General features: G+C 53.0%; 1 protein-coding gene, 1 long non-coding RNA gene and 2 pseudogenes across 2 annotated transcripts; 2 read left to right on the top strand and 2 right to left on the bottom strand.

Annotated features, from left to right (window-relative positions):
* Nucleotides 1-1227: 1227 nt before the first annotated feature.
* LOC106005924 lies at nt 1228-12195 on the bottom strand (annotated as a pseudogene).
* Nucleotides 12196-14432: 2237 nt separating this feature from the next.
* On the top strand, nt 14433-15540 carry LOC101681335 (annotated as a pseudogene).
* A 1553-nt stretch (nt 15541-17093) lies between these two features.
* On the bottom strand, nt 17094-20830 carry LOC123386949. Its single transcript, XR_006605664.1, has 3 exons — nt 20487-20830; nt 19258-19474; nt 17094-18546 (listed from the first exon to the last, which is right to left on the bottom strand). It is a non-coding gene; the product is annotated as an uncharacterized LOC123386949 (long non-coding RNA).
* Nucleotides 20831-21736: 906 nt separating this feature from the next.
* Nucleotides 21737-23573, top strand: LOC101682685 (CENPB DNA-binding domain-containing protein 1). Its single transcript, XM_004753772.3, has one exon. It carries the CDS (start codon nt 21750-21752, stop codon nt 23376-23378), a length of 1629 nt encoding a protein of 542 aa, XP_004753829.1. The 5' UTR covers nt 21737-21749; the 3' UTR covers nt 23379-23573.
* The last annotated feature ends 1951 nt before the right edge of the window (nt 23574-25524 follow it).

Here is a 25524-nt window from a genome sequence, read left to right as displayed (position 1 = left end):
TGCTTGTCCCGAGCTGGAAATGCTACTTTTTAGTCCGACCTAACAAACGATTTGGGAATTTTTAAGCAAATGCCAGCGTCTGGTCTTGGCCAAGCAGAGAGCAGAGGTCCTATGGGGCAGCAAGTAGGGACACCCCCCGTCTCCAGGAGGCCCTGCACACCAGGGGTCCCGGACACACACATACCCCCAACCTGAGGGCTGACCGCCCTCTACGGCCAAGCTTCTGATGCCTCTGGGAGGCAGGCTGCATGGAGAAAAGCAGGACGTTGTCCGAGCCCCAGGCCAGTCCTGACCCCCGCCGCCCGGGCTGGGCCCTGGCCAGGCTCCAAGATCAACCAGACGATCCACGGCAGCAGAGGGCAAGACCTCCCAACCCAGGACCTGCTTTCTTTTGTGGGGCAGCTGCACAACACTAGGAAGAGGTTACCAGGGGCAGCAACAACAGGGCTCTCCACATACAACCAAGCGGGTCCCAGCTCAGTCCAGAACCCCGTCTGTGATTCTAACTAAAGGGGGTAGCAGGGAACACGGCTTGCTGAAAAAGGGAATTAAATCCAGACACACCCTTGTCGGTAAAGCCACCTACCCTGGCAACAGGGGCTGCTTTGCCTAAGAAGGTGCCTCCCTCGTGCTCAGAGCAGCATCCAGGTGCCGGGTGTGCGAGGGTTCGGGACCCCACGGCTCCATTACCCTTCCCCAACCACACACTTGGGCAAAGTGTGGAGTTTCCTCGAGAACCACTGACAGGCCTTCCACCAACCCAAACAGCTGTTCCAAAAAACTAACACTTTCTCTTGGGCACTGACTTAGATCTCCCTTCTCTTTATTCCGCCACTTCACTGAACCTTCAGAATTTCTGAACTCAGCCAAAACCTCCTCTCCTTGGGGCAGTTAAAGAGACCAGCATTCACACTTGCCCGTGAGGCAGCCATCCCCACCAAACCCACCCACCACCCCCTCCCTTTGTGGGAGGCCCCTGAAGGTCTAAACTCAAAACCCCACCAGGAAGCCACACACCCTTGGCTCCCCAGGGGGCAGGGGACTTACAGCCGCACTGCTTGCCCCGCGGACTGGGGACCGGCATCTAAAACACCCATTTGCTGTTACCATGTTTTAATTTGTTTTCCAGAGATTTGGGCAGCTGCTTGCACAGCCAAGGTCACTAGGCTGGGCTCTCCTGGAGGCAGCACTCTGCACTGCCCTCCTCACGCCCCCGGCTCCAGCCCTTCAGCCCCTGGGGAAGGGAGACGTCCTCCTGCAGGCTGCCGCTGCCTTGGTGCCGTCCACAGACTTCTCACAGAGGCCGGTTCTCCGCAGAGGGCCAGGACCCAGCAGCACCACCGTGTCCGCCTCGCCCAGCACCACCTCCTCCAGCAGCACCTGCCCACCTAGAAATCACAGTTGCCCGTCACAGAGCTGCTCCCAGAACAGCGGGTACTGCCAAGGCAAACCCCAAGCCCAACATCCCAGGAGGACGGGAGAGCCCGAGGCCAGGACCCGCCTCACTCACCCACTCCAGCTGCTCTCGGCACTGGGTCAGCAGGTCCAGGTCCCACTCACTGGCGTCACAGGTGCCCCACCTGCTCAGCAATGAGCTGGCCCGTGGCCTCGCCATACGGCTTCCCTACCAGCATCTCGCCTCGTCGGGAGAGGTCACAGTATACCTGTCCCAGCTCTTCGCTCCTCCGAAGCGCACAATCTGGAAACAAGGAGGTGGGGCTGAGCCTGGAGGGGCTCAGCCATGCAGAGCCCCCAACGAGGGCGGCTGACCTTTACCTGGGCAGAGGCGCTCTGGGTGACTTTCCTCAAGTCATCCTGGGCCTCTGGGTGAGCCACCCAAAACACATCTGCTCAGCCACCCTGCCCCCAGCATCATGCACATGAGGTCAAAGGGCTGCTCCCGTGTGGACAGATACTGCTCCCTGGGCAAGCACTGGGAACAGCTGAGCCCTCTGTGCCGGGGGATGATGGACACCTAGAAGACACAGGCCTGTGGTCCCAGCCTCTACTCCCCATGCAGAGCTCCTGCCCCTTCCAGGTCCCACCTCTGAAGCATCCCAGACCAATTTGCCCTACTATGACCACTGGCCACAAGGGCATGGGAGGAGGAGACAGACCCCTGGTCTCCGCCCAGGATTTGGTGGGTCTGGGTGGAGTCACCCCAAAGATTAGCATGGAAACTACCTCCATCCTATCAGTCCTAAGGAAGTTCTCGTAGAGCCCACCTTTTGGGTCCAAAGCTTAGAAGTGAGCCGAGTTTAACATCAGATCTCTGGGGTGTCCGGAGTCCGCCATCCAGATCCCACGGGGAGCCAACACCCTGCTCCTTACTGCTGCACGTCCCTGAACAATCTTTTGAACCCAATTCTAAACCACTACATTCCTTGAAAAGTAAAAGGGCGGCCGCTGTGAACATACTGTGCCCTCATGACCAGAGGCCACACACAGTCACCTGGAGAAGGTAAACACCCACAATGACCTCCAGCACAGGGTCCACAGGATTCAGGAATCAGCAGAGTGCCAAGTGTCTGCCCTCAGGGGAGGCCACGGTCACCCTCTCACTGGGCCGCACACCTGCGTCTTCTTCTCGAGACCTAAATATCGGATTCCCAGGCCAGTGAGAGGCAGAGGAAAAGGGGACAGCCAGGATGTGGTGCCAAATCCCCAGCCTCCACTGATGGAGTGCTGGGAACTGGCCAGAGCCTCTGCTCAGCCAGTGCAGACTCCCAGGCCCCGCCAGACCCTGTGCGGCCCTCCACTCTGCAGAAACCCCACCTCCCCCAGGGTGCAGACGGTGTCCCACCGTCCACACTCTGCACGTAGCACACAGCTTCAGGAGGCCTGTTCTCAGCCCATGTGATTAGCTCTCTTCTCTGGCTTGCTAAGTGACCCAGAAGCATGGAGACCAATGCCTCCTACACCCTAGCTTATAAGCAGTTATCAGTCCACAGAAAAGGCATAAACTCCCACTGGGCCCAGCTTCAGGACTGGTCAGCTCAGCAGCATGGTGGGGCCAAGCCTCCCGAAGCCGTGGAGACGTCCTGGGCTACCAGACACTCCACGCTTGTCTACACACGCTGCACTTCGCTAAGGAACTCAAAACACTGCAGCACCGCCGACCTGTCCGTGGTTCTCAGACCCATCAGGCTGACCGCAAAGGGCAGCCACTGGCCCCCAGGACAGCGCCCTGATCCTCATCCCCAGGAAGGCACTCCAAAGCCCCGAACCCACGGACTGCAGCTCCCGGAGCTGCTGAGTGGAAGCCAGGAGGCCAGGCACGTGTTGCTGGGAGGAACCACACACACCTGCACCCACCCACCTTCAGAGAACTGTCTCTGGAAGGAAGACCCTAGGGAACCCCCCCTCCTCCCATATGCAGTCAGCATCCAAACCAGGGCCGGACCCACTGCCCTGGAGCCCTCATCGTTCTGAGATTCCAAATGGAGCTCTAGACACAGCATGAAAGCTGCTGCCAGATTCCCAAGTCCCAAATTCTGGTTTGGAAAACTGTCCGCAGCTCGTGTGTGCTAAAGCAAAGCTGGGGCCCCAGCGTGAGCCAAAGACCAGAGCTCAAAGGCCCCCCAGCTCAAGACCAAAGACCCTCTCGGTGGCCCAGACAGAGCACTGCTCCAGGACACAAGGACCCAGGGGGTTATCCATACGTCATTTTTATGGCTGAATAATATTCCGTGATACATACACACATTTTGGCTATCCATTCTTGTATCAATGGACATTTAGCCGTGAACATTCATGTACAAGTCTTCACGTGGCCACGTTTTCAGTTCTCTTGGGTAGACTAGAACTGCCGGGTCATACGGCAACTCTGTATTTTACTTTCTGAAGGACAAACAGATGTCTACAGCCTGTTAAACAGGCCCACCAGCAACGTATTAGGGGTCGTGTGTCTGCGTGTCCCTGCCAACCCCTCTAACTTCTACAGCCATCCTGCTGGGTGTGAAGTCCGAGTTCACTGTGGTTTTGAGTTGCATTTTCCTAATAAATAACACTCAGCGTTTTTTCACATACTTTTTGGCCATCTGCACATCTTCTCCAGAAAAATGTATATTCTAACCTTTTGCCCATCTTTAAACTGGGTTCTATATTCTGGATTCTAGACCCTGACTTATCAGACACAGGATTTTCAAATATTTTCTTCCATTCTACACACTGCCTTTTTATTCACTGAACAGTGTACTTTGATGATACACGAGAGATCTTAATTTGGCTGAGTCTCACTTATTTTTTCACCTGTTGCGTGTGCTTCTGGTGCCACACTGAAGGAACCACTGCCAAGACTAAGTCATTAAGATGCGGTCTCCCATCGTCTCTTGAAACCACATCATAATTCAAGCTCTTAAATTCAGGTCTTTCACCCATTCTGAGCTAACTCAAGAAGTGCAAGGGTCCATTTTCGTTCTTTTGGATGTGGACATCTCACTGTCCCAGTACCTTCTGTTGAAGCCACTGTCCTTAGCCCTACTGAATGGTCTCCATGCCCTTGACAAAAATCAACTCAACAAAGATGTACAAGCTTATATCTGCAAACTGTGTTCTTGGATTTTATCCTACTAGTCTAGGTCTAACCTTACGTCATGTTTTTTTCATTGACCTTTCTGGCAAGTTCTGAAATAGAAACATGGGAGACCCCCCAGCTCAGTCTCCATTTATGGGACTGTTTTGGCTATTCAGGCCTCTTGCAGTTCTATGTGAATTGTAAGATCTGCTTTTCCATTTCTGGCTTTAGTCAACTACACAAATGCTCTGCTTCTGTGACAGTTGCCCTTGCCTCCACACCTCTATAGCATCACCATCAAAGATGACAACTTTCTGCTTTACAAACCTGTTAACAGAAAATGTATTACCATTTTACACATTTGTCTTAAAAATTGCATAGAGAAAAACAGGAGTTACACACCAAAAATGCAGTGATGCTGGCCTTCGAATTCCCCTATATTCCTTTTGTATTTTACCTGCACCAACGTTACCTCTTTTTGCGGCCTCAAGTTCCAGGCTAGCGTCCTTTCATTTCAGCGGAAGATGGTCTTTAGCTCCCTGCCTAAACATAAGGAACCACCTTATCTTTTCAGGATCTGGGAAGGTCTCCATCTCCCCTGCATTCCTCAAGGGCAGCTTTGCCAGATCCAGAACTCTGCTAACGGCGTTTTCTTTCAGGGACCTCAAACTCGTCACCCTACTGTGTTCTGGGCCTCGGAGTTTCTAACGAGCAATGGGTTGTTAGTCTCACTGAAGACCCTTTGTACACCGCGTCCTTTCTCTCTTCCTGGATTCAAGAGTCTCCCTTTCTTTGGCTTTAGCAGTGAGAACATACTGAGTCTCTGGGCAGATCTCCAAGTTAGTCCCTACCTGAAACTCACTGAACTTCTTGGAAATGTAGATTCATGTCTTTTATCCAATCTGGGATGTGCTGAACCACCACCTCTTCCTATCTTCTCTCTGCCCCTTCTCCTCTCTCTCCTCCCTCTGGGGCTGCTGTACTACGGACGCCCCATGTGGGCCTAGATTCAGCTCATTTTCTGCTCTCTTCTTTCTGCTCCTCAGACTGGGTAATGTCATTAGACCAATCTCCAAGTTCGCTGATTTTTTCTTCTCCTGCTCACATCTGCCACGGGCCCCTCGCGTGAACTTCATTTCCATCACAGTACCTTTCTGCTCCAGAACTTGTGTCTGGTTACTTTTGGTAATTTCTGTTTCTTTACTAACATTCTCTTTGTCGAGATAAACAGTTCTTCTGGTCCCCCTGGGCTCTTTGGGGATGCACATTTAAGACTCTGTCCTAGTAAGCCGAATGTCTGTGCTACCTCGGGGATGGTTTCTGTCCATTTTTCCCCATGAATGAACCACACTTACTGTTTCTTTGCATATTCTGTATTTTTTGATGATTCATTAGCCAAGTTTTAAAATGACCTTTTTTCTTTCACTTTACTATATTATGGCGCAAAGAATGAGCAGAGATGGCAGAAGGGAACTTTACCATCAGGTTCCCAAGGAACACCAGGTTTAAAATGCCTGGATCGACCACACGAGGGCCTGCCGCACAGGTGGAGAGGCGGGCTCAACAGTACAAGGCCCATCAGAGCGCTGCAGTTACCACTTGGTTCTCTGGCTCCGGAGAAGGCGTCCAGAGTTGACTCCAAGAATCCCCCACGTCCCCTTCTGTGTGTGAGGACTACCTTGCGATGCCCACCTCCAAAAGGCTTCGACGGCCTCTCAGGGACAGCGGGGTCATGTGATCAGCGGAGAGAGGAGAGAGCTCCACAAGGCAGCCTCCTCAGGACCCTGTGAGGCAGTTCCCCATGAGGGCAGTTCCAGTCATCCCGCCAAGTCATCCCAGCCAATGGGCAGCCTCTAATGCTCATCTGGGAAGAACAGAGTCTGGAAGGCCGACTCCAGTTTCTTAACTTTGGTGTGCAAGTGGACGTGGGTGTCACACAGGAAGAGAGCAAAATGCACATTCTTGGCCGGAAACAGACCAGGTCCTTTGTGTACCAGCCAGATCGGGTGAGAATGCCTCACTCATCACCCACGTGTGACCTGACCTCGGCCCTCGCCCCGCAGTGGGCAGGACACTGGGGCAGGAGACAAGGCTCCACAGCACAACATCCCTGGGAGGCAGGAGCAGTGGCCAACAATGCGTCACAGTCATCATGAGACTAGCAACAGGCTGCTGAGTAGGGAAAAACCGGGGAGGGAAGCCCCCTAGAAAAGCCCTCGAGTCCCAGTGCTTAAACCACCCTGGGAGGGAAAGGAGTTTCCTACCACAGGATCTTGGGTCTTAAGGACAAAGAGGAAAGAGCACAGCTCACTTCAGTGGGTCTGTTTTCAGACATCAGTTGGGCCTCTGCAGCAAAAAGTTACCAAGTCTGAAGAGAATCGAGCTAGAAATTCAAAAGGGCACAAATCTTAGCTTTGGGGCTCATCATCTCTAAGGACTCTGATTTGTCTCAACAGATTCAAAGTTCTACAGACAAAGATGGACACCTGCCAGGACCAAACAGCACAAGCACAAAGCACGCACCAATCCCATGGGCCGCCCGCACCACCCCTAACGCCCGCCCCACAGGCAAGAGCCCCAGCCTGGCCAGCACTTACCCGGGAAGCACCACACGAGCACCAGGAGCTTTCCCGCTAGCGTGTCCTTCTGGAGGCTCTTGTCTAGCTTCAGCGGGCACAGGTGAACTCTGAAGATGGAGGACCTGTCTCTGACGTCAGGGGTGCCTAGCGCGGAGAGAGACCCACAGACATGGTGGAGTCACCTGCAGCCACACTGCAAACTCTGCAGGACAGCCTGGGGCTCCAGGCAGCCTCCCTGCTGTGCCCATGCTTCACATTCAATCATTCAACTAGGCAGCAAGGACACAGATATCCCACAGCTCACATACACTAAGCTCCTGAATGCAGTAAAACACCCTCTGACTGCTGCCTCTGACCAACACCAAACCCGATCCCAGGGCCGGGACCCAACAGTGAACAAGACGAGGACTTCCCTGGGCAGGAGGGAGTCCACACAGGACGGACGCTTTCTCACAGATGGAAAGAGCCAACCGTCGGAGGAAGAGACGAGGGTGAGCCCTTCTCTTCTAACCATCCCTACCACACCACGCCAAGACAAGAGCTGAAGAATGTGAGTCTGCCGGACCACTCCCACCTGTATGGATGTGTCTGCAGGCCCCACCACATGTGTTACTCCCAAAAGTGGATCACCAGGACACAGGAACTGGCAGCAACCAAGGGCATCCGTGAGCCTCCACTATCTCCGAATGTTAACATTAATTGCCGCAGGAGCCTGATAAGGAAACTGCCTCCATGGGGCGCCTGGGGGGCTCAGTGGGTTAAAGCCTCTGCTTTCGGCTCAGATCATGATCCCAGGGTCTTGGGATCGAGCCCTGCATCAGGCTCTCTGCTCAGCAGGGAGCCTGCTTCCTCCTCTCTCTCTGCCTGCCTCTCCGCCTACTTCTGATCTCTGTGTGTCAAATAAATAAATCAATCTTCAAAAAAAAAAAAGGAAACTGCCTCCAAACACAAAGGTAATGATATAACCTGACTTTTAACCCAAGGACGTGAAGACCCAACCCTGAATAGCAAGTGACCGGCATACTCACTGACAAGCATCAGGCGGTCAGACAGGCCAGGCTACGTCAGGGCCGGGTGGAGGATGGCAGGGCAGCTGGGGCCAGCCAGCACCACAGTGCTCGTGGAGAGGCGAACCCTGGACAGGAGAAGCAAGTGAGCCCAAGAAGAGAGCTCAGGCAGTGTCCACGAGGACAGCACTGTGTACCTAGCTCCCCTCCTCCCTCGGGTCCTGAGAGCAGGTGCTCTTCCACACAGATGCCTGTCCTGCCAGGTCCACTGGCCACCCTGAGTGGCCCTTCGCTGGCTCTCCCTCTGCTTCCTCCACACTGCCAGCAGAGGCTGCTTACCAGGGCACGCACTCATGCCCAGGGCTGGCTCTGAGAGCCTCTCGCTCTGAGCCTTCACAGGCAGGCACCCAGCAGCACACCCATGGCTCTGGTACTGGCAGACCCCACTGCTCTGGCTGAGACACAGCTGTCAAAGAGTAACCAGACCCTCCTCAGCTAACAGGGATCTAGATGTCCTGGTCTCAGGGTGTGGACCCCCACCGTGACTCATCACTGGTTCCTGACAGCCTGATGCCACCTGTTACCCCCCACCCAGGGAGTGAGGGGACCCTCCGCTGTGTCAGTGCCCCAGCCACCTGCCGAGGCCTCCATCCGGCCGGCCCTGCTGGACTTACAAGGAGCTGGCCTACTCCGGGGCAGGTCAGGCTGCTGAGAACAGGTGCTGGTGTCCCAACCCACTCTCCCCCTAAATGGTCCCTCCCATCAGTCCTCTGAGATATCAGAACAGAATCATCATCAAATTAGAACCACTGCTGGACACTGAGTATAATGGAAGATTCTGGAAATGTTTTGGTCTGTGCAAAAAGAAAATAACACAGCAGGTCTAACAGTTCATCCTCTCAGGGTCAGCTTCCAAGGCAGCCCTCAGCACACTCTGGGACCTGAGGTTTGGGAGCGGCTGTCCACGCCTAGACGGCTGGTGCAGACAGTAGTGTGTGCTGTGCATCTGCGGGATGGTGGGACAAACCGGGTACAGAGTGAAAATCTCGGGCAACCGCAACACCCGTGTGTCGTCACAGCTCCACAAAGAGAGATCAGCACCTCCCGCCCCGTCCTCAGGGAGGCTGCGGCCGAGCTCCTTTCCACAGCCTTTCCTGCACAGATCTCGTTCTGGGTCTGTCATCAGTCACAGTCATGGATATGAGCACACCTGAGCTTCTGAGTGTCCTCCTAGTGAATCCCCAAACCCAGGGAACTCCCGGCAACCCCGAAGTGAAGATCAAAACTTGCCACCGGCCCCCTGAGAGCTTCTCCCAATTTGAAAAGTAGCATCAACACTCAGACGTTTCCAGTGAAGCTTCAGCACGTCTGACAAGCTCCCAGACACACTTGGCTGGAACCACTCTGTGGAAAAGTCTTAACCAGGGGAGAGATTTTGGGACAAGGAAGGCCTGCCCATGCATGCGATTCTGAGTCCGGGAAGACAACAGGAGAGGCTGAGACAGGAAGCAACACATGCTCCAACCGCACCACCCTGTGGGCCAAGGCCTAGGAGAGGAGGGGCAGGGGAGCCCCCATCTGGCCGGTCCACCTCCCCAACAGGACTTCTGCCACCGCACCCCTGCTAACCCCTCCTGCTGGTGGGCCACAGGCAGGGTACACGGGCCCCTTATCCTATCGCGGACTCCTGGGGCCAGTGTTGATCTAACACAGCTTTCTCCACTAACTCTGCTGGGAAGCAGCCTTCTAAAAACTGAACCATCAAGGATTCTGACCCAGGGAGTTTATAGGAACAAAAGGCTGGAGGAGGGCCTGGCAGTGCTGACGGCACAGACCTGGTCTCAGCGGCTGTCACTGGCATCCGCTCGCTGTCCATCTCCACAAGCATCTGGTTCAGTGTGTTCTCCTGCTCATTTCGGGCGCCACGGTGCCCCTGGCCTTGCTTTCCGCCAATGGCATCAATCTCATCAATAAGTAAGATACAAGGAGCGTTTTTTTCGAGCCACTGCAAACATGTTACGAACCTGAAATAGGAATCCACATAGAGAACTGGTTTTGCTGCTTGTATGAAAACAAGTACGGGTGTGTGCTAAGCCAAGTCCCTCGTCTGGACCCCCACCCTGATCCAGTATCTGTGGCAAGCTCTGTGCTCACTGCCAGGGCCACACAAAACGCATCCACCTACCCTCGCTGATCCACGCCAACCAACATTTCCAGGAACTCTGACCCATTCACGGTGATGAAGGGCACACTGGCCTCCCCCGCAGTCACTCTGTCAAGAAGCGCTCTGCCAGTACCAAGAAGACTCACAAGCACTGCTCCCTAAAACAGAAAGGTGATGCCTGGTTCTTCAAGGGAACAGATGGAACCCAAAGAAAGTCTCATTTCTGCATACACATGCAACAGGTGACTTCTAGGCGTCACTACCAAGAATCCCACAAGATGATGCACCACTCAGAGTCTGGGATTTTCCTTTCAATATCTTCTGCGTAGAAAATTAACCCATGCTTACCATAAAAAGTTCAAACACTGCGGATACATGAAAGCCATCCAGCTAAGCGGGTCATTTCTTCACGATAGCTCCTAGGCACAAGGCTTGCTGGATCAAAGCGTCTGAATGTGTATTTTAAGTTACTGTCCAAGTGCTCTACAAAAGAGTGACACTGTTTCTCACTCCCACCAGGAAGAACAAGAGCCCAGCCCCTCACATCGGAGGCCACAGCCTGTCTGCACAGCTTCACCACTGGCTGGTCTCAACCGCAGAAATGCTGACTCAGGCACTTCAGCCGCTGCCCAGCCCAACCGAGGACACAACACTGTGTCTTCCTGTCTGTGACCTGCCTTCTCCAGTGCTGACTTAAGGTACTATTTTTTTTTTAAAGATTTTATTTATTTGACAGAAAGAGAGACAGCAAGAGAGAGAGCAGAAGCAGGGGGAGCAGCTGGCAGAGGCAGAGGGAGAAGCAGACTCCCCAATGAGCAGGGAGCCCGATGCCGGGCTCGATCCCAGGACCCTGAGATCATGACCTGAGCCAAAGGCAGCCGCTTAACTGACTGAGCCCCCCAGGTGCCCCTGACTTAAGGTTTAAAATCATCAATTTGTACTCTGGTAACACACCTCAGTGTTCCCTTTACGGATTACCATCATGCCTGAAAATTGAAAAGAGATTTAAAGCAGGGAGCTTCTGCTGCTCCATTTCTAGTCAAGGGTGCAGGTTAGCATCTCATCACCTCAAAGGAGACCATAACCTTTAGTCTTTTAGAACCAAGACAAAATACTCATGAAAAGGTAGGAGAAAGAGAGTCACAGAACTCAAACCCACAACACGGTGTTGGACCCCACGTCCCCACAAACACGGATGAGGGATTCAGAGTCTGCATGGGTCCATCTCTGTCTGTCGTGTGACCACATGCATAGCCAATTCTTCTAGACAAGGAGGCACGTGTGCCCACATCTACTGTAGGTCACTTTAGGAAGCCATCCAACTTCACACCCAGAAGGAGCTGAAAAGCCATGTGGGCGCCAACACCCTCAGCCCCACACACAGGGACAGAGCCCAGCTTGGGTTAGCGTACTCTGGGTGACCTGCCTGCCCCACCCACTCTCCACAGTACACACAAGCGGCCAGACATCTTGAAAGGGAAAGCCAAGCCGTCCCCTGCAGAGCCAAGGTGAACAGCAGCTGGGCTGGGTACAGGACCTACACCTTTGTTGCACACACGTGCTTGCCAGTGGACACGTCCCACACTACAGACCAGAAATGCAACAGCCCACCCTCTAGTCCCCGGGCTCACCATGGTCCAGAATTTGTTGCTGTTCTTCAGAACAAACTGTCCGGAGGCAACCACCCTATGGGGAGGAGCTGAAGAAAGCCAGAGCTCCTGCAACGGGCTGTGTGCTAAGCGTCGCCGACTCCAGTAGCTCTTTGCTTGGTCCACAGCCCAGGCACAAGGGACGGATCTGTGGGTTGATTTCCTGTAAGATGAAAATCCTTCTGGGAAAAGGACTCCTAGTTTATCAGGGATCCCAAGGGTCCATGACACCAAAAGGCAGCAGGAGAAAGACCCACAGCCAGACTCACCATGGCCCCATCTCCTCTATGCAACGACCAGACCCACACCCATACCACACCTCCAGGCACAGCACGGTCAAAAGCCATCCCAACCCTTTTTATGCACATTGTACTTGCTAATGTAACGATGTTACTTAACGTTATGTAACCTAATAAAACAGAAGTAAAAAAAAAGGTTGCTTCTTCAAAAACTAAGTAGTCGGCTTTGGATAATAAAGCAATAAAGGCAAATAGCTTTAAAAAAAAAGTCAAACTGAGTGAGAAATTTCTAAAAGTAAAAAAAAGTCATAAAAATACAGAAAATACACTCAGCTTGCTTTGCTTCTAAGTTCTCACTTCATTTAGAGGAACAAACCTGTAAATACACGTGTTTGGTTTTTTGTTTGTTTTGTTTTTGTTTTTGTAGAGAACACGTTTATGCAGGGCATTTAACAAAAGATTTCTGCCACTGGAACCAAACTGGGAGGAAGGGCCGGCCTGGAAAAGGCCAATAAAGGGACACGCTTGTGCATTCAGTGAACCCAAACACAACTCTCACAAGGGTTTATACTGTTCGCAGGACACTGCAGTCTCATGGTTCAAAAACGTGAACTCCCTGTGGTTTCATTCAGACCATTCTGGCCTTGCAGATGCTACTTCCCGTGACTGATAAAATACACACTCTCTACCAAAAACTAAGCGGTCCCGCATCTGTGCACACCGAACCATATTGAGCTCCGGCTTTGACTTGGCACTCAGAGCACCAGCACATTTTTTTAAATCAGTTCCTCTGGAATTTTGGCTCCTAAGTCCTGATACTGCTTGGGATTCTCCAGGACATTCACAAACTCCATAATCTCCAACTTGGTCTCTTCACAACCAACTACATCCAAAAATCGCACGTCCACACTGTTCCTCAAGGCCCTGGGCAGTTGTCTCCCCAGCACGGATGAGGCCCCCTCAGGACCTGCCACACCCAGCCCCCATTAGGACCTTCCTCACAACACAGAGGAGGATACTCACTAGGAGAAGGCGGGGGGCACCAGGCTTTTCACGAAAGAGCTGGAAGATCCAAGAAAACCATTCTTTAGTTTCCTTGGGAGAAAGGCGGTGAGGAGCAGAATGCTCTGACGTCTGGTTCTGCTGTACAAGGGAGCAGTTTCCTCTACAAAGGAGCAAAGCCTGGGGTCACCTGGGTGGCTCAGTAAAGCAGCTGACTTCAGCTAATGTTGTGATCTCAGGGTCCTGGGAGTAAGCCCCAAGTCAGCCCCGTTAGGCCAGCAGCCCCTGCAGTCAACAGGGAGTCAGCTTTCCCTCCCCCCTCCCTCTGCCTTTCCCCCGACTCGCGCCCTCCTCTCTCTCTCAAATAATCGTTTTCTAAGTTTTTTTTTTTTTTTTTTTAAGATTTTATTTATTTTGACAGAGAAAGAGGAGGGAGAGAGAGAGCGCGCGCACAAGCAGGGGGAGCGCGGGCACAGGGAGCCCGATACAGTTCTAAGCCAGGACCCCAGATCATGACCTGGGACGAAGGCAGACACTTATCTGACCAAGCCACCCAGGCGCCCCTCAAATAAATAATCTTAAAAACAAAAACAAACAGGCCCGAGCCTAGACACAGCATGCAGCCCTCCCCCCGTCCTGAGGCTCTCAGCCCACACACGTCTGTGTGCCCAGTCTCACCTGGAACTGGCCTGTGGGGTTGGGAGGATGACCCCCACCAGACTCTGCAAAGCCTCCTCTCGGCGGAGCCCTACCCAGCCTGTCATAGTGTGTCTTTAACACTGCCTTGCTAAGTGTTTCCCCAGCCAATGCCTTCCTCGATAAAAACAGAGTTAATGTTGACTACACACTGAACCAGCAGATGCCTGTAGTACATGCTTAAAGGAAGTGAGCTCCACAGCCCGTCAGGCACTGAGCTGTTCTGAGCTCTGAACCAGAGGCCCCAGACGGGAGCCCCTGCCACTCACCCGCCCTTCTCGGCGGCAGAGACCCTCGCCGCTGGGCTTCAGTGCCAACTCCCCGTAAGCAGTCTCCAGGCTCGCTCCCAGGTGTCAGCACCGCCAATGCTGGACACACAAACTGCCGCGGGACCCCAGAAGCGAGAGCTGATTCAGGCGGCCGTCCACTGCCATGGCCTCCTCCGAGCTCCGCCCCCTTCAACAGAACTGGAGTCTAGCCTCTGTCATGGCCCCCAAGCCAGAGGCTCTGGTTTGGCATGAAGGACAAGCTCCAACAACCACTCGATTTCGCCTCCACCCCTTCCTTCTTGTCCTGATGGTGTTCTCAATCTTGGCTCGTGGTTCTCACATGTCACTTGACAAACCAAATCACAGTGATGAGTCCTACACTGGGACAGTGCCCATCTTGGAACACGGCTACAGATACCTGCCAAAGCACTAAAACACCACACAGGCTGCTGTTCCGTAGTGAATCCAGGAGATGCATTCTTCTGAAAAAAACAGAAAACTATACTTTACATTAAAAAAGCAAAAACAGGCGTCTTCTTCCTGGCTTGTCTTTAGCGTTTTTGTTCATAGAGCAGCCAATAGCAAGATGTCTTCGGGAAATGCCAAAATTGGGCATCCCGCCCCCAACTTCAAAGCCACGGCTGTTGTGCCAGATGGCCAGTTCAAAGACCTCAGCCTATCTGACTACAAAGGAAAACACACTGTGTTTTTCTTTTACCCTCTTGACTTCACCTTTATGTGTCCCACGGAGATCACTGCTTTCAGTGACAGGGCAGAAGAATTTAAGAAACTCTATTGTCGGGGCGCCTGGGTGGCTCAGTGAGTTAAGCCTCTGCCTTCAGCTCAGGTCATGGTCCCAGGGTCCTGGGATCGAGCCCCACATCGGGCTCCCTGCTCAGCGGGGAGCCTGCTTCCTCCTCTCTCTCTGCCTGCCTCTCTGCCTGCTTGTGATCTCTGTCTGTCCAATAAATAAATAAAATCTTTAAATAAATAAATAAAATCTTTAAAAAAGAAAGAAAGAAAGAAACTCTACTGTCAAGTGATTGGTGCTTCTGTGGATTCTCATTTCTGTCACCTGGCATGGATCAACACACCCAAAAACAAGGACTGGGACCCATGAACATTCGCTTGGTATCAGACCCCAAGCGTACCATTGCTCAGAACTATGGAGTCGTAAAGGCTGATGAAGGCATCTCGTTCAGGGGCCTCTTTATCATTGATGATAAAGGCATCCTTAGGCAGATCACTGTAAATGACCTACCCGCTGGCCGCTATGTGGATGAGACTCTGCGACTGGTTCAGGCCTTCCAGTTTACCGACAGGCATGGGGAAGTGTGCCCAGCTGGCTGGAAGCCTGGCAGTGATACCATCAAGCCTGATGTCCAAAAGAGCAGAGAATATTTCTCTAAGCAAAAGTGAGCACCAGGCCATTTTAGGGCTGGGCTGCAGTGGGTGGCCATGAAAACAGTATCTCTTTTGTACTATTGTTATGCTTAAAACACAAGACTTTAGACTTTGTGCAGATGTGGTATGGGACAGGACAGGCCTTTCCTGTAGGGACTGGGGAGAACAGCCTTTCTTCCTCTGGAGAGAACAGCCTGAACTGTGTTACAGGGCAGGCCAACCGTGATGTACAGTAGTAGGGCAACACTTTTGATCTTCTTTTGTTTCTATTAAACTTGAACTGAAAAAAAAAATTAAAATTAAAATTAAAAAATTAAAAAGCAAAAACAAAAAACACCCTACTGCAGGAACGTTCACCCCTGAACCTGCCCCTCACTTCAGATGCCTTCCCAGGGGCAGGAATGACGGGCACAAACCGTCTGTCCAGGTAACAGCAGAGGTGACACACAGGGCACTGCACAGCTAACCACTGGCCTCCATGCTCAGTCACAGCCCACAGGCACAGAGCACAGCTCTGTCGTGGCCTGCATTCGGCAGACAGACGGGTGTCGGGTGTCGTTCTCCTAATAACAGGAACGCTTTCAGCCAGCAATATGAACCTATTTCCATTTTGATACACAGAAACCAATTCAGGAGCAGGAATGGGAACCTGGTATGTCCAGGCGTTAAGACTGCATACTGCCTTAAAAATCCAAAGGCCAGAGGCGCCTGGGCAGCTCAGGCGGTGAGGCCTCTGTGGACGGCTCAGGTCATGATCTCACAGTCCTGGGATCAAGCCCTGCACTGGGCTTCCTACTTGGCAAGGAGTCTGCCCCTTGCCCTGGCTCATGCTCACTCCCCTCCCTCCCTCTCTCCATGTCTCTCTCAAATAAATATGTATTTTTTAAAAATCCAAAAGGGATGCAAACAGTCTTACACTAAGTATGGTGCCATGTTACATCCAGAGCGGATTCAGAAACCTTCCATCCGCCCAATGGCAGCCACCACAAGAAAACAGTGCCAGGGAGAAGGAAAATTCAGTCCCAAAGGCCCACAAGCTACCCCCAGCCATCTACAAGCAGACATGCCCTTCTGGGAAGCTCTTCAAAGACACAGCTCAGGGGCGTGCCCCGTTTCATTTCGCTATTCATTTGCTCTCAAAAGCATCTCAGACCATTACAACACAGCTCTTTCTGGAAAGTAAGTAAAGACTCAGGGTTGTGTGATGAGGACGTGTTCCCAGCTCTGGCATCTCATGACTGCCCACAAAGCTCAATGGTCCCACTGTATAGCCTAATACTCGCTAAAGAAGGTCCTCAAAGAAACCCAACAGCTCAGCTTCTCTTCTGACACAAACTCCCCAGGCGGTAAGACCCCAACAACCCTCACACTCATGAGACAAGAGCTGGGGTCATCCTCACAGCCCCCCTCAGGCTCCAGTCTCTTTCTGCCTGGATCACTCCCCGGTGACCTGTCTTAACTTCTCCAACACAGCACACTACCATCTGGGTGTTCAGCTCAACCTGGGGAAGCCAGGGACCCAGGGGATAAAACAGGCTAGGAGGGTCACAATAAAAGCTCACCCTCGCTTAGTGCAGGACGCTCCACCTTTATACTTTTATGTATTTCCCAAATATTTTTTGTCACAGACATGAAATATATTTTAATTAGGTAAAACAGCAAAGCTATTTTAAATCAAAGATTGCTGCTTAAGTTTCAGGAAACTGTAACTTCTCATTCCCAAATAAGCCCTTCACAAAAAGCTATCTGCTCCAGATCATGGGTGTGGAGACGCATCAAGGGCTCAGAGGCAGTTGTGTGGAAGTTTCCTTGGGACATGCTGTGAGACCACAACTCTGGAGGGGGCAGAGGGCCGGGAGACAGTGCAGCAAGCCCCCCACTCCTGGCTGGACTTTCCCAGCCCACACGATAGTTCCTCCAAGTACACGGGAGAGGGCACGTGGTCAGAGCCCGGGGAGAGCTTGTCACCACTGTGCACCAGAGGGACTGAGCACAGGACTGCATGAGGCAAACCGGGGAGGGAACACCCCACCCTTCAGTCCTCTGGCCTGTGCCTCAGAACAAGCATGTCACTGTCAGCCATGCCGGACCTCAAGGGAACTCCGGCATCTGTCCAGAACACAGACAGGGGAGGACCCCTGCCTCACCCCTCCTCTCCTGCAGGAGGCAGGCCTTGGGAGACAGGAGTGGCAGCTACCATTCCCCTCCCCTGGAGGGAGCAAGGGCCTCTCTGAGGACAGACATGTGGACAGACAACAAAGACCTGAACCATAGTGCCTGGTGGGAAACCGTGGTTTCCTACAAACACCATCACATAGGATTCCTGATCTTCACAGTGTGGTGTTTAGGGTAACGGGCAAAGGTGGACCAAGCCCTCTGCTCCTCCCGAGGTTTACACTCACTTCGCCCATGCTCAGCACCCCAGAGGAGAAGCAGAAGGTGCTGCCAGCCCGCACAGAGCCCGGAGTCGACAGTCACGGGTCTGTCCTGCTTGGGGGCGACAGGGCAGGACTACACGTCACAGCCAAGGAACGAGGAAGTCGGGCCATGGTGTGAAAGGGCCATGCACCTGGGACGAAAGTGGCCATGAGGGTGCTCCCAGTTCCCGGAAGAAGTCCAAGGGTGTCTCGTCCATACCCCAAGGCTGGGGCTTCTCAGGGTTAGACCTTGCAGAGCACACGCACGTGCACACACCACAGGGGTAAACAGACTGTAAGCTCCCCTCGCCAGACCTCTTGCCAGGGACCACCGCACAACGTGCTTCCAGGTGATTTCCTTCCCAGAATCCAGCCACTGAAAAGTCCCATGGCAACATCGGCCCCCAAAACAGCCAGACTGCAGAAATCCTTGTCATCCCCAGGGAACACCTCCGTGGGAGAAGAGAACACATTCTATGGTGCGACAGGAGAGGGTCCTTCATCAAACTGTAATTTCCTTCTTCAGACATTGTGAAAGACATCAACCAAATATGCCATCCTCACACTCCACGGGACCTCTGTGTGGGTGAAGTCAAAGCCGGTCCTGGTGGGGAAAGGCATGTGCGTGGTCCATGGGAGCACAGCAGAAGCAGCAGCTCAGCAGACCACCCAGGAAAAGCAGAACCTCCACGAAGAGCCAGCATTCCTGCAGCTATCTCTTATCGGAGGCTTTTCTTTATGTATTTACTACGTTCCGTTAGCCAGCATACAGCACACCCTAAGTTTCTCACGGAGTGTTCAACGATTCCTTAGCTGCGTGAAATACCCAGTGCTCATCACAACAGGTGCCCTCCTTAATGCCCATCCCCCGGCCCCCCCGGCCCCCCACTCCCCTCCCTTCTCTAATGTTCAGTTTGTTTCCCAGCCTCCAGAGCCCCTCACGGCTTGTCTCCCTCTCTGGTTTCCTCCCGTCCGGTTTTCCCTCTCTTCCCGTCCTCCACACCATTCCCCATGCTCCGCACGCGTGAAACCATATGGTAACATCTGGGTCTTTTAAAATTCAGATGGAAAAATAACAAAAATTTTAAAAAGAAATAAATAAAATTCAGATGGGGAAGCCCCTGGGGGTCTCAGTCAGTTGTGTCTGACTTCAGCTCAGGTCATGGTCCACCTCAAATAACACGGCATTCACCCGTTTCTATTCCCTTCCCTTCACACCTCATTTAACCACCTAACACGCCATGGGACCCGCTTTTGTCTGGTTCTCCTCTGGTACAGCAGGGATAGGACAGCAAGATCACCAACGAGAAAATACCTGCATGGAAGCCTCCGGAACATAAGCTTCCCTTGAGGAGTGTTAATGCTAGGGCTCCTCTTCTAACTACACAGCAGATCGCGACTGCATCTCCAGCTTTGGCACACCCTCTTCAGTCTACAAATAAGGCAGAGCAGCCCATGCGGCAGGGCGCTTGCCGGTCCTGTAGACCATGATGTCGCCAGCTTGTTGATGCTCAACAGATGAATGACTCAGTCTGTGGAAAAAACGCCAAGATCATCCAAGCTGCTTCATAACTAAAACTTCCATGAGGTCCACAGAAGTTCAGTGACTAGAGACACACCTGTGGGGTACATCAGCTACTGACTTCCACCGCGTGAACCAGAACAGCCCTCTGCAATGCTGAGATGCCAAAAGTAAAAGGCTCTGCTGTCACTGATATTTCTAGAAACAGAACGGACTCACACCACCTCCAGAATGAATAGGGATGAAAGGGAACCGTTCACTACTGAAGCCAGGACAGAAAATGAATCCATGAAATCCTCTTCCTCTTTCACGACTGTCTGACAGCCACGATATTTTTCTTGGATCAAAACTCAGAAGCTCCGTGTTTGTGCATTAGAAAAAAAACCAAGTCACTGGGACCGCTGCCCCCGGGCTGCATCAATCAATACAGAAACAGAACGCCGGCACCTGTGGCTCAGCGGCAGAGCCACCCACTCTCGGTTTCGGCTCAGGTCATGATCTCACGGGTCCTGAGAGGGACCAGCCTCAACCTCCTCGCTCAGCGGGGCATCTCCTTGAAGATTCTGTCCCCTGCCTCCCCCCGCCCTTGCTCTCTCTAAATCTTTTTTTTTAAATATTTTATTTAGGGGCGCCTGGGTGGCTCAGTGGGTTAAGCCTCTGCCTTCGACTCGGGTCATGATCTCAGGGTCCTGGGATCGAGCCCCGCGTCCGGCTCTCTGCTCGGCGGGAAGCCTGCTTCTCCCTCTCTCTCTGCCTGCCTCTCTGCCTGCTTGTGATCTCTCTCTGTCAAATAAATAAATATTTTAAAAAAACATTTTATTTATTCATTTGAGATAGAGAGAGCAGGCGCAGCGAGAGAGGAGGAAGCAGGCTCCCCGCCAAGCCGGGAGCCGGACGCGGGGCTCGATCCCAGGATCTCGGGATCATGACCCGACCCGAAGGCAGACGCTTCACCAACGAAGTCCCCCCAAGGCGCCCCTATGATAAATAAATCTTAACAAGAAAGAACGAACTAGAAGCACCTTAAGACACGGCATTCTACTCCTCGTCTCGAGGCCCGGGAAAGGCCCACGCTCGGAGTCCCGGGACGCGGAGGCGGAGGCGGAGGCGGAGGCGCCGGAGCCGGGCCGACCTGAGCCGCAAGGGGAGGAAAGCCCCTGGCCAGTTCCGTCCAGCCTTCCACCTTCTCTCCAGCGTAAGACGGACTCTAACACTCACAAGGGGGCCGCCCGCGGAGGCCGCCGGGGTCGCGGCCGCTGAGCCCACTCCCCGGCTCCCCCCGCCCCTAACTCCCGCACTGCCGGCGCAGCCGGACGCCGTCACCGCGGGCCTCCCCCACCCCCACCCCCAGCCGGCGGCCGGGCTCAGCCGGATGGCGTCACCACGGCCCCTACCCCGGGACGACCGGCGCAGCCGGATGGCGTCACCGCGGCGTTGAGCGCCGACCCGCCCCCGCCCCCGCCCCCGCCGCCGGACACCGGCGGGTAGAACCCCCCTGCTCACCTGCTAGGCTGTTCCGAGGGCCCTCACGCCCGTGCCTCGCCGTGCTGCAGCGTCTCGAGCCACCGCGGCCCCCCGCCTGTGAGGCCGTCCCCGGCCCCGACCTCGCCCCGCCCGGGCGCGCCCTGGCGCACAGCAGCGCCCCGCCCCCGAGCCGGTCCCCGCGCGCCGGAGGCCTCGCGCGTGCGCAGTAAGGAACGGGCGCCAGCGCGGACCTCTCCGCGCGTGCGGGCGCTATCACGTGACTCTCCAGGGGCCGGAGCGCGCGCGCTGTCTCGTCCCACCCAGGCGGTGGCGCGCAGAAAGCTCGGCGACCCGCTCGGCGGCCGGTTGCTGGGACTGCCGACTGATTTTCGGCCGGGCCCTCCGGAGGCCGCGGCTCACGGCCGCGCAGCGAACAGCCCCGCTCGGGCCCGCGTCCCCGGCCGCTGCTGCGCGTCCCGGACGAGGGCTCCGACTCGGGCTGTGCTGGGCCGCACTAGCCCCCTTCACCGACTTGTTTTCGGGTCACGGGACCCGCCGGCTCTCGTGTTCCTGCAGACCGGCTACCCGCTGAGCGGACGCCCCGACACCGCCGGCCCACGCCGCCTGCCTGCCGGTGGAGCGGGAGCCAGCCGGTGTCTGCGACAGCGGCCCCGGCCGGCCCTTGCGGACCTTGGCACGGCTCCTGCCTGCGCCTCTTGGGAGCACATTTCTTCTCCCAGGTTTAGCCGCGGAGCACAGAGTGGCCACGAGCCCACTGGCCCGTGAGACTGCTGTGATTTTACTGCATTTTGGAGGCAAAGATGCCTGGGAAAAGGCCCCTGAATGCAGCGGACATCCCACATGCCAAAAGGGAACGGAAGGCAATTACCCTGGACCTAAAACTGGAAGTCTTACGACGATTTGAAGTAGGTGAAAAGCTCAGCCAGATCGCAAAGGCCTTAGGCCTCGCTGTTTCTACCGTGGCTACAATCCGAGATAATAGAGAGAAAATCAAAGCGAATTCACAGGTAGCTACTCCCTCGAGAGCCTCCCGGTTGACTCGCCACCGAAGTGCCCTCATGGAGACCATGGAGCGCCTGCTGCACGTGTGGCTTGAAGACCAGAGCCAGCGAAACGTGCCCCTGAGTGTCACCGTCATTCAGGAGAAGGCCAAGAGTTTGTTTGATGACCTGCAGCGTGAAAGAGGCGGAAGCTCTCCAGCAGAGAGGTTCAGTGCAAGCAAAGGGTGGTTTGTGAGATTCAAGGAGCGCCACAGTTTGCCTCACTTCACGGTGAGCAGCACAGCGCTGGGACACAAGGACGTGTATGCAGAAGTGCTGAGAAGCATCATCGAAGGAGGTGAGTACAGCCCTCAGCAAGTTTTTAATGTCGATGAGACAGGGCTTTACTGGAAGAGAATGCCTGAAGGAACGTTTATTTCTGTGGAAGAGAAAGCCGAGTCAGGCTTTAAATCTTCCAAAGACCGCTTGATGCTGCTGCTTGGTGGCAATGCAGCTGGGGACTTTAAGCTGAAGCCCTTACTGGTGTACCACTTGGAAAATCCCAAGGCTCTGAAAGGGTACTCTAAGCCCAATCTGCCTGTGATTTGGCGCTCAAACAAAAAGGCATGGGCAACCAGGACCATCTTTCAGGAATGGTTCACATACTTCTTTTGCCCTGCCATAGAAAAATACTGTACCCAAAATCATCTCACCAACAAAGCGTTGCTCATCCTAGATAATGCACCGTGCCACCCGACAAATCTGGGTGATCTGTCTGATAACGTGAGAGTCGAATATCTTCACGACAGAACCGCCGACTTAGTCCAGCCCATGGGTCAAGGCATAACCTCTATCTTCAAAGCTCATTACGTGAGAAGAACTTTTGAGCACATCCTAGAAGCAACAGACGGAGAGGACACAGCCATGATCAGGGAGTTTTGGAGAAACTACAGCATCATGGATGCTGTAGACAACATTGCAGTGGCTTGGGAGGGGCTCAGACGGGCAACAATGAACAGTGTGTGGAAGAAGATTTGGCCCGAGTGTGTTCAGTTCCAGAGTGTTTCCCAAACAGATAACATTGCACAGCTTCAACAGAACATTGTGACCCTGGCCAGGAACATGGCTTTTGAAGAGGTTGTAGAAGCCGATGTGGACCGGTTGCTGAGGTCCCACGAGGACGATCTCTCAAACGAGGAGCTGATGCAGCTGGGGCAGGAGACCTCAGGAGAGGAGGAGAGTGAAGAGGCCGCACCCGCCCTGCGCCAGCTAACCGCAGGAGAGCTATCCACAGCCTTCTCACATTTCGAGGCAGGCTTGCGAGTCCTTGCCAGTAACAGCCCTGGTGACAAGTGGAAACTGCAAGTCTCAAGAGCAGTCAGTGAGGCAATTAACTGCTACAGGGAACTGTACAGGGAGAAGCAGCAATGCTCAGAGCAGCTCTCTTAGGTCCTTTCTCTGTGGTGCAACCACGTGCTCATCAGAAGAAAGCCGGCAGTAACAGGGTGACCCCAGGGGATGAGGCCCAGCCACACCTCTCAACTTCTAAGATGCCTTACATCCCCGGAAGCTCTGTTCCTGATGCTTTTATTTTGACCCTTGACAATATCAAATTTTGTCATTAAAATTTCATTCAAATGTGTACTTTAGGATAATTGCATGCAAGAATACCCAGGAAAATGTTTCTTTAAAAAGAGAATAATGGAAGGAGGAGACTAGCCCTTCTGCACATGAAAGCAAACTATAAAACTTCTGTGATTAAATCAGGGCAGTAGTCAGACCTGTGGAATAAGAGAGAAAGCCCAGAACTTTTTTTTTAATGGTGCTAGACAACTGGTTAATCATTTAGAAAAACATAAAATTAGATCCATGCCTCAGAGGATACATAAGAATCAACAAACGGGGCACCTGGGTGACTCAGTGGGTTGGGCCTCTGCCTTTGGCTCAAGTCATGATCTCAGGGTCCTGGGATCGAGCCCCGCATCGGGCTCTCTGCTCAGCAGGGAGCCTGCTTCACCCTCTCTCTCTGCCTGTCTCTCTGCCTACTTGTGAGCTCTGTCTGTCAAATAAATAAATCTTTAAAAAAAAAAAAAGGAATGAACAAACAGGTCAGGGATCCAAAAGTAAAAATTGAAACCATACAACTACTACAAAAACACATAGATGAATGCCTCTTTGACCTGGTTGCTGGGAAATTATCTGCCTTAAAATGCAGATAAAATAAGAAAATTTCATCAACTTGACCATGTAAAAATGTAACAAAAGAACTTTTTCACAGAGGAAACATCACTACAAAAAAGTCAAAAGCAGTTGGAAAAGAGTGGTAACATCTCACAGATAACGGGCTAATATCCCTGACAGGTGAGGACTCTTAGGATTAAGAAGAAGAACCAAAAATCCAACAGGAAAATGGACCAAGGATCTAATTCATAAGTCTAAATTAGATCTTGAAGCATATGAAAGGAAGTTCAGCTTCATTCATAATGAGAGAAATGCAGATTAAAGCTACACGGACATCTTACTAATAGTGGAAAAAATAAAGTATGACTACGTGTTGTGTTGGTGAGGGTCTGGGGTAACAGGCATCTGAAATGTTGCTGATGGGAGTGCAGACTGGTATGACCCTTATGGAAGGGTGCTAGACGTTCCTAGAGCCCCGCAGATACCCTGCCAACCAGAGAAGATACGTGTGCACAGGTTACTCATTGCATGCTTGTTTGTAACTGCAGAAGTGAGGAGACAGCCTGAATACTCATCTGTAGCAGAGTGCTGAAATATCTAATGGCTGTCACACACTAGGGACTACAGGTGTAAGAGATGGCAGCACCAGTAACAGAGGAGGAACTGCCGGGAGTGGTTTCCAGGGCATACTAATAATTGATAAAAGCAACCGGCAAGAGAGTAGCACCTGCCGTTTTTGTGAAAGAAAGAAGGGGGGAAGGAAATAATATATGTATCTTCCTCCTTTTTGCAAAAGGAAACACAGGAAGGAGAAACCAGAGACTACAGATTGGTTACCTGGTGGGGGGAGGGGTGGAGTGTGACAGGCCTTTCATAACCTTCCTTTAAGATTTCCTTTTTAAGGGGCAACTGGGTGGCTCAGTCGGTTCAGCATCTGCCTTCAGCTTGGGTCATGGTCCCTGCGTCCTGTGACTGGGCACTGCGCCGGGCTCCCTGCTCAGCTGGGAACCTGCTTCTGTCTCTCCCTTTGCTCCTTTCCCCGACGTGTTCCCTTTCTCTCTTTCTCTCTCTCGAATAAATAAATGGATAAAATCTTTAAAAACAAAGGTTTTCTTTTTAAGTAATCTCTATATCCACTGTGGGACCTGAATTCACAACCTCAAGATCAAGAGTCACAGGCTCTACCTACTGGGTCAGCTGGGCGCCCTGGCCTTTGGTGAAGTTCTGACTGTGGGAATCATGTTAATGTATCACACAAGTAAAGCAGGGAACTAAATCCAAATGGGGTATATGAATGGAGCCACACTTCACGTGAACTCCATACCCACAGTGAAGAGGGGGAAACCCCAAAGTCCATTTTGAACACCCTGTGTTTTGACTATATGCCCTCAGGCTAAAGCCAAGCCAGAACTCT

The sequence above is a fragment of the Mustela putorius genome, unplaced genomic scaffold (assembly GCF_011764305.1).
Source record: "Mustela putorius furo isolate JIRA1106 unplaced genomic scaffold, ASM1176430v1.1 tig00000174_pilon_pilon_pilon, whole genome shotgun sequence".
Lineage (NCBI taxonomy): Eukaryota > Metazoa > Chordata > Mammalia > Carnivora > Mustelidae > Mustela > Mustela putorius.
Note: the sequence above shows the minus strand (reverse complement) of the source record. Positions and strands in the feature narration are given on the sequence as shown.